This window comes from Acanthisitta chloris, unplaced genomic scaffold (genome assembly GCF_000695815.1).
Source record: "Acanthisitta chloris isolate BGI_N310 unplaced genomic scaffold, ASM69581v1 scaffold12071, whole genome shotgun sequence".
Classification (NCBI taxonomy): Eukaryota; Metazoa; Chordata; class Aves; order Passeriformes; family Acanthisittidae; genus Acanthisitta; species Acanthisitta chloris.
This window is the reverse complement of record NW_008654386.1, coordinates 1,251-10,104: the sequence shown is the minus strand read 5'-3', so window position 1 is coordinate 10,104 and position 8,854 is coordinate 1,251. Positions and strand designations below refer to the sequence as shown.

At 50.0% G+C, this 8,854-nt stretch overlaps 1 protein-coding gene across 1 annotated transcript in view; it reads right to left on the bottom strand.

Moving 5' to 3' along the window:
* Positions 1–391: 391 nt before the first annotated feature.
* CRYZL1 (crystallin, zeta (quinone reductase)-like 1) overlaps positions 392–8,854 on the bottom strand; it is an 8,552-nt gene continuing 89 nt past the window's right edge. Inside the window, exons 2-12 of the mRNA XM_009083500.1 lie at positions 8,249–8,328; positions 7,505–7,577; positions 6,875–6,919; positions 5,456–5,524; positions 4,861–4,994; positions 4,120–4,231; positions 2,999–3,097; positions 2,389–2,510; positions 2,078–2,183; positions 846–891; positions 392–491 (exon numbers count right to left, since the gene is read on the bottom strand). Of these exons, the coding sequence (XP_009081748.1) occupies positions 392–491; positions 846–891; positions 2,078–2,183; positions 2,389–2,510; positions 2,999–3,097; positions 4,120–4,231; positions 4,861–4,994; positions 5,456–5,524; positions 6,875–6,919; positions 7,505–7,577; positions 8,249–8,328 (986 nt within the window). The remainder of the gene's footprint in view (positions 492–845; positions 892–2,077; positions 2,184–2,388; positions 2,511–2,998; positions 3,098–4,119; positions 4,232–4,860; positions 4,995–5,455; positions 5,525–6,874; positions 6,920–7,504; positions 7,578–8,248; positions 8,329–8,854) is intronic.

Below are 8,854 nucleotides of genomic sequence, written 5' to 3'. Positions count from 1 at the left end.
TCCTGGAGCTCCAAAGGCAGCGAGAGGCACTCAGAGCAACACATTTGTGCAGGTGACCCCTGGGAAGGGCTGGAGAAAGACAGGCTAACAAAACCCACCAGGTTTCATTGTTTCCTTTAATTCCTTCGGCTGGAAAGCAACATGTGCCTGCAGTCGTGACACTGTAACTGGGGCAGGGCAGGCAACACTTGGGTGGCCTCCAGAGCTCCTGAGGGGAACATGCTGCTCAAGTGGAGCAAAAAACCCACCCAGGAGCTCAGAGATTATTTGTGCTGAGGTACAGAGATACTCAGTGGTGGTTACAGAAAGGTTTGGGAGTGTGCACTGAGTTACTCTGCAAATGCTTCCCATTTCTCTCCCTTCCAGGGCTGAGGAGTGAGGAAATTGCCTGTCAGAACTGGATGACTTGTTTTTTTCTTGCTTGATTCTTCTGGACCATTTCCATGGACACTTTGGCTTCATACAATGGGACTGGCTCATCCAGCTGAGGCCTGGAGTGACACAAGAAGCCACAAACGTCTGGTGAATCGACAGGAACAGCACAGGAGACTTCACTTTCACTGTGCCAACCTCAGCCCTTACACAAAACCAACTTTCACAGCTTTTACCAGTGCACAGGAGGAAGGGAAAGGCCTTGAGGTACACAGGAAGCAGGAGTTAATTAAAACAGGTAACAAAAACATGTCCCTACAGGGGGAAAAGAGAGTGTAGTGAGGGCTTTGCTCAGCAGCAAGTTATCCTGCCCTGAGGGAAAGGATCTTCCAGCCTTGTGGTGGGAACCTTTGGATCTCCGCAAGTTCTTCTCAGCAGTTTTAAACTAAACACAAAGATCCCACCTCTCTCACCTGAAAACACCACTGGACAACTTCTCCATGATGTCTTCCAAGATGGGTATCCAAGATGATTGTCAAGGAGCAACGGAGTTGGAGAGAAACCTCTTTGCACTCAGACTTGGTGCCCAGAGCCTTGTGCTGGCACAGACCTGCCAGGACTGAGGGAGAAGGGAACCCCAATCCCAACTTTTACACCACATTTCTGCACTCCTCTGTCCATGGAACCTCCTTGCCTGACACAGGATGCAGAAAGGTGGAATATTCCAGTCATTCCAACATGAGCACATTCAGTTCTTCAGTAGGAAATATGGACTGAGAAGACTCAGTACTTCAATATGACAACACTCAGCATTCCAATATGGAATACAGTTCAGCCTGCACCAGTGTGACATTAGCCAACCATTAGTCACCTAACCAACAGTCCTTCTCGTGCAGGATGAAGAGGACAGAGCTTTGGCCCAGGGAGCTGTCCCAGCTGCTCATCCGGACCACGAAAGATAAGCTGGGGAAGAGCAGAGCCTGGGAACTCCTGGAGCTGCCAGCTGCAAGGGGTTGGTGAGTTAGTGACTGAAGTCCATGGCAGCACGTGGTGAGGCTGCAACTGCTCTGCCCATGGACTCACAAAACAAGGCTTATCCTTCCTTTCCAGAGCTATCTGGTTGGTATCTGAAGCTCTAGACACTTGGGAGCGATCACCTTGTGATTCCTGCAGTTGGTGTCAGTACCAGGTGCTCAGCAATGTCACAAGGGAAGAACAACAAAAAACCCCAAACTAAGGAAACCAAACCTTATCTTTCCTTTCAGCCTGCAAGGCCTCTGTGTGGAACGTGGTGTTACTGCTGTGCCCCAGGAGGTGACAGCATTGCCCAGTTCTGTATGTGGGTGAGAACTCTTATGTCCACAACATTTCTGTCCACTGCAAATAAAGGAAAGCTTAGGAGGCCAAACTATTTCCACTGAGCCGAGCGCATGAGGGTTCACAGATGATGCACCTAAGGCCCAAAGAGCAATAAACCCCACCAAAAATCTCACTTGCATAGTGCAAAACTTAAGAGAATAAAACCTTCACTTAACTGGTTCCAGTTTGAACCAAAGTGCTGCATTTCTGGGCACGACAGTGGGTGTTTCAGCACTGCTGCCATGGAGCCTGTGGAGACACCTTCCAGGCCAGGCTGGATGGGGCTTGGAGCAATCTGGGCTGGTGGGAGATGTCCCGGGGGGCCAGAATTTCATGGAAAGGATATAGAGGTACTTCCCTTGCTGCACATTGGACAAGTTCCACGTCTCATCGTTCAGGAAGGACACGGTGGCTCCTTTCAGGAACAAGGAATGGCTGTCTGGAGGATCCAGCTGGAGCACAGGGAAATGTTATTTAGTTACCTTTTCCTGTACAAAAATGCTGCTCAAATGGTTGTTTCGGGTGGAAAATCAAGCCCAGCCCTTGCCCACTGTTACAGCTGAGGAAACCTGTACTGGTCAAGTGTTTGGTGACAATTTCTGTACATACATAAGCACCTTGTGTGGTGCAGAGCAGTGAGTGCACCACTGTCTGTACCTGCAGGTGTTTCTCTGTGGTCACCCAGTGGCCCCCGACGCCCAGCAGAGTGATGATGTCATGTTTGTGGGGCAGCATTTGGGATTTGGAGCTTGACTCATCCTCAGCACTGTACAGTTTCACTGGGGAAGAAGAAAAAAACTCATCTGAGCTCAGGAGAAAACTCAGAAAACTAATCTATGTTTATTTCCACACCTTTCAGTGGGAGCCTAAGAGGTTCCTCAGTTATTTCAACTAAAAAGAGTTGAGAACTCTGAAATTATACTTAGATTTGTATCTTTAGATTACTCTGAGCAGTAACCTGAGAGTGCTGAGTCTCTGGAGCTGGTGCAGAGCACTGGTGGACAGTGCTGGCAGCTATGGCTCACTGGGATTGAAATGGGGTTAAACCAGAGATACCACACTTCAAACACAACTTCTTCATCCTCAGCTGTAAATAGAGGAAGATTTCAGCCAAATTTAGCAGCTAACAGATGTTTCCACTCCAAGGTGACACAAGACCTATGGAATGAGGCTAAATACATTGGATTGCAAAGGAATAGGCAATTAGGTTCCTTGAAGATGGCAATGTAAACCCCTGACGACTCCTCCAGATTCCCTCAGTGAGTACCTCCAGCATCCAGAACAATATCCACTCCCAGGCCTCCTGTTTCCTCCAGGCAGCTCTCTGCCACGTCTATCTTCCCGTGGGACATGTCGATGACTCGAGCTGCAAGAGAAGAACACTTGGTTAGCTCCAGCAAGATGAGGAGTTTAGCTCTGTTTCCCAGTGCAAGGCAGAAGGAAACATGGAAACAGGCAATAAATCCAGTCACTGCTGAAGCACCGACTTGGCTTTCCTCAGGGCTCCAGCAAGGTTTTAATCTGGTTATATCCACCACCCCTGGAGGTGTCCAAGGAGCTCAGGACATGGCACTCAGAGCTGTGGGCTAGCTGAAGGACCAACTGACACTGACATCACCTGTGACTCAGATCTCACCCTAACCCACTGAGCTTTGGCTGCAGATGTGGCAGGACAGCTGAAGAGAGACACTCAACTGCTGCCATGTGCTTTAAAACTGTCTGGGTAAAGAAACATTCCATCTTCCTGCCCAGTGCAATGCTGAAATAAGGACTAGTTTGATCAGGAGAAGTGCCAGGAGCTCCTACATGATGTATTTTCCCACAGTCCAAGTAGAACAGTTACTTTCAGGGGAAAAAAAAGCACCCAGAAACTGAGGTATGAAAGAGAAGAAGTGGAAAAAATGAGGGAAGAATGCAAGGCAAATGCAGAGCTGTGGTTGTGCAGCCTCAGGTGTGGCAGCACCTGACCCTGAGCTGCCACACAGGAGCAATTTGCTGAGCAGTGGCTGTGAGGTGCCACAGTGGCTGTGAGGTGCCACCCCTGACTGGCTCGGGAACCTGCAGCACACACTGCTGGGGGAGCCACACTGCTTTGTTCACACCAACCTCCCAGGCAGTGAAGAGACTCCTGCAGCAGGTAGGCCACAAGCCTTGCTCAGGCATTGCAGGAAAGCACTGACAGAACTGAAATGGAGAGCACAAGTGGCACTAAACACACCTAAACCAGAAATGAAACGCTTGTAAGTACAGAACAAATCTGAAACTATTAGACTGTTTGTAAATCTGCGTTTCCGTTTCCAGCCACTGCAGCAAGTCTCTAGACTAGACAAAAAGAAATGTTGTGAGGTATTTCTGGGGGTGAATATGACTGCTGATGAGGAAACCTACCCAGGGGAGGCCTGAGCCGCTCCAGACACTGCTTGTCCTCCAGGCTGAGCGCAGTGGCGATGACTCTGGCGCCTCTGTGCCGCGCGAGCTGGACAGCCACGACCCCAAAGGGCTGCAGGGGATAGGGACTGGTCAGTCAGCTGATCACAGCAACAACTGCTGCTGTTCAGGGGTGACTCTATGCCAGGGAGAGGACCCAGAAATGAGCACTAAGCCACAGCTGAGCCCAGAGCTGAATGTTCAGATTTGCTTCCAAGCGAGGCCAAAAAACCCTCACGGCACCTGGAAGCTCTGAACTAACTTTTACACACTACCCAGTTCTCGTCAACAAAAGGGCCCAGATCTGACTTTGATTACCATGACTGCCCTCAGTGCAGTTGGAACTCAGAGTTTTGGGCTTGCTGGAGGGAGAAATGCCCCAAGGAGAAGCCCCAGCCATGGCTACATGAAGGTGTCTTGGCTGAGGAAGCTCCATGTCTCCATCAGCATCCAGAGCGCAGGGTGCAAATCCAGGTTAAAAAGCAGTGGCAAAGGAATAAACCCAAGGCATTTTGCTCCAATCACACCTGAGGGCTCAGGGTGGGACTGTGGCCATGGCCAAACCCGGACACCTCTCTCTCTCTCTGCTCCTCACACACTGTTCCTGCCCTGGATCTCACCTGGGAGAACCTTTCCCACGAACGCACTGAACTAAGCCAGAGGGAGTTTCTCTGGGATGAATAGTGCAGAGTTGTTACCTACACTCGCTCCATCCATGACAAGGACAGTTTTCCCAGGAGACACCTGGGACAGGTAGTGCAGGGCTGTGTAGGCTCGGACACCGTCGCGGACAGTCCCTGCTGCTTCAGCCCAACACACCTTCTCTGGCTTGTGGACTGGATTTGGGGAAAAACAAACAAACAAACCAGTCAGATGGAACAACCAACCCCAGGAGTTCCCTGGGGCTTGCACTGCAAAATGTGCTATAGCTAGGCAGAATGTTCCACATTCAGACAGGTCAACAACACTTGTTTTCCTCTCATGTTAAAACCAGTATTTCACCCAAGAGAAGTTGGGATTCAGTTCTGGCATAACCAAATTTAAAGGAGTCACTTCATAACGACACAGATGGAATTCATGGACACTCCCAGAAGCACAATACACACTAATTTAGAATCCCAGAATGGTCTGGTTTGAAGAACCTTAAAGCTCATCCCATCCCACCCCCTGCCCTGGGCAGGAACACCTCCGGCCAGCCCAGGCTGCTCCAAGCCCCATCCAGCCTGGCCTGGAACACTCCCAGGGATGGAGCAGCCACAGTAGATATAAATAGTAGAAGAATACCTGAACTGCTTACCCAAATAATGCTCATGGACTAGGACAACTTCACAGAGACCAGACTCCCCAGAATCCAGGGGCAAAATTCCTGCAAAAGACATGGAGCACAGACCTTTAATTTCACACAAGCAGATCAAGCTCCCAAAGACCAGCTGCTCCCACGTGGCCTGGGCTGTTCCACCCCTGGCAGGATCAGGACAGGTCAGAGGCCTTGCCTGAGCACCAGCCTGCAGAGCCCTTGGGCACAGAGCACAAGGGCAGATCCAGAGGAGCTTCCAGCAGCAGTTTGGGGTTGGGGAGAGAAAGAATGGGAACAACACAGAGTGTTTTTTGCCCCTGACAGGCTGAGTTTGTCAGGGGGTGTCACTCTGTGACTCATGTCACACTGGTTCCACTCCAGGCCATGGCAGGAGAGGAAGGAAACTGAGGCACAGACCAGACACACCACAGACCCCTCTCCTCTCTCAGCCAGAGTCCTGCAGTGTGTGCTCAGCAAAAAGGCACAAAAGAAGCAAAGGAAGAACAAGTGTAAGTTAAAAAGTTGGAATAGGGAAGAGGAACTGAAGGAAGATGAGCTGCCCATGGAAGCCAGAAAGAGCAAACATGGAGTGGGCAGGAGGAGAAGGAACTCCAGCCTGGTCATAACAGAGATTTTTAACTCCATTGGACTCAGGAGATTCCTGAGCAGGAGGTTTCCATTGGCCACAGAAGGAGATTCCTGAGCAGGAAGCTTCCACTGGACTCAGGAGATCCCTGAGCAGGAGGTTCTGGCACCCAATCAATCTCCTGAAGGAATGAATGTCTCCTCCAGCCCAAGGAAAACCACTGCTTTCTTCCCTCTCCCATCCAAATCTTGCACCCATTTAAACCAAAGCAAAGATTTTGCCTTAAAATCCTCAGCAAATTTGGCTGCTCCTTCCAGTCTTTCCCAATTCCCACTAACATGGTCACCCTGTGCACACCTGCAGCTCTCTCCAGGGTTTCTCCATGGAATAACAAGTGCAAAGGAACTGCTTAGAGCAGCAGTGAGGAAATGGTGGAGGCAGAGCCACATCCCCAGACACACACTGCTACATCACCGTCAACTCTGTCCTGCTTTCAGAGCTCAGATCATCCTCTACCCCTTCCATTCGGCAGGCAAAGTATAAACACATGTGAGGGAATGCCCCTGAGGAACATCTCTCCTCTCCTAAAGCACCACTGACATCTTGGTAGTCAATCCAACATCAGATTCCAAATACTGAGACAAATTTCCTGATCTCAAACCAAATCAGCTTCAGCACTTAAAGCAGTCTGAACTCTCATTGACAGGAGTTCATTCATTGCATCTTGGGAAATCAGTCTCACTTGTAGCTTTGACAAGGATCACAACCTCAGTCATTCACTGCTAGAAGGTCACTAATTGTGTCACTGATGAGGCAAACAGGCATTGACTTACCCACCACTTCATCATCTGGCTGGAAGAAGGTCACCTTGCTGCCAACTGACCAAGGAAAGGTGAAAAGGAGGGAAGAAGGACAGAAGATCAATGTTAATAGCTCACATGGAATATGCACCTGGAGGTAAACTCAAAACATACACTGCTAGTGAAAAGAAAATGTTCTATTGATCATGCACACAGCAAACCCAAGTGTTTAATGCCCTAAATCTTGACACCTCCTCCACAAACACGTCCATGGAAGTGCACACGGGTGAACAGGATTGAACTCCACATCACAGGTGGAGGCCAAAGCTTAGCAGCTCTGCACACCTCACTGACAAAGCTGCTGTGCAGTTGTGTTCACCTCTGAGCAGACAAGCAGCAATCACAGCTCAGTTCCTTTTTAACCCTATTTAATCACTGGTTGGCCATCAGGAGGAATTTCCCCATGGGAAGGGCTGCCAGGCACTGGGATGTGCTGCCCAGGGAGGTGGTGGAGTCACCACCCCTGGAGGTGGCACGTGGTGCTCTGGGCTGGCTGACAGGGTGGGATGGGTCACAGCTTGGACTGGATGGTTTCAGAGGTCTTTGGGTGCCCAGACCACAATTCCTGCTCCATTCCCTCCCAAGACAACCGTCCTGACTCACCTTCCAGCACAACCCCAGAAATTTCTCTCCCAACAGGTACAAGCTCCTTCTCCAGTTTGATTTCTGACAGAAGCTAAATGCAAACCAGAGTTACAACATCCTCAGTAAGGAGCTAAATGTGCAGATCTATTGCCATCTCAGAGCTGGACTCTCCCAGCAAGGAGCTGAGGGCCAGCCCAGCAGCACAACAGAGGTGCTGAGGCACTGGCACAGGTTTCCCTGAGAGGTGGTGGCTGCCCCATCCCTGGAAAGGTCCAAGGCCAGGCTGGATGGGGCTCTGGGCCACCGATCCAGCTGAAGATGTCTCTGCCCGAGGCAGAGGGGCTGGGCTAGATGGCCTTTACAGGTCCCTTCCAGCCCAAAGCATTCTGAGATCCATTCTGGGCCATTTCCAGAATGTTACCCAGGGAAAAAAGTGCACTTGTTCCTCAGCTGATATTAAACTTTGGCACTGATTTTCTGTACCTAAATTTAGAAATATATAAACCAAAATAAACCCAAAGTTATTACCAGATGAGCCAAACTGACCTAGAGCATAAAGGAAGATAAAGGGGATTTACTGCAAGGGAAATACCACATGACAAGCGATTTGTCTCCGTAAATTAGGAGCCAAATTACAGGAGCATTTTATTTAGAGAAGGCAAAACCACCACATCAGTCCACAAGGATGGAGCTGTGCCAGTGCCCAGAGAGGCTCTGGGAACCACAAACACCTCCAGCTCCCACCCAGAGCCAAGCAGGTACCTCGAGATCAACGCAGCTCAGTGCACAGGCTCTCACTTGCACCTTCACCTCATGGGCTCTCGTGGCAGGAAGGCTTTCCTGGGACAGAGGTACAGAGGAGACATTACCCAGGGCAACATGAGTGTGCTCACAGACAGCTCCAGACTTCTCTGGTCTGTTTGGATTGTCTTGTGGGCAGAACAAGAGGTTCTGTCAATGCAGAGGGACTTACACACCATTCTGAGCACACTGACACTACTGTTATTGCTACTGTATATTATGTCATTACTACTGCATCACTATTATGGTTGTATCATTGCAAACTCATCACTAGACCTCACAAAAGCTCAACAGGCACTGACATTATTGTTCTTCTGGGGTTTGTCCCCCTTGCCTGAGACACTCTGTCCTGCCAGAGGAGCAGCACTGGTAAGAACTGGTGCTCCTCCCACACAGAACTGTTCTCCCAGTGCTGCACGTGGTGATAGAATACACTTCCTCTACCTGCATCCCCTGCCTGTGTGTGCCTGGATTTTACCAGTTCTTTCTCAGCCTCCACAGGATTCAAGTGCTTCCATTCCCTCATGGCACCCAACCACACTCTCTTCCCCCCACTGAGGGATGAAT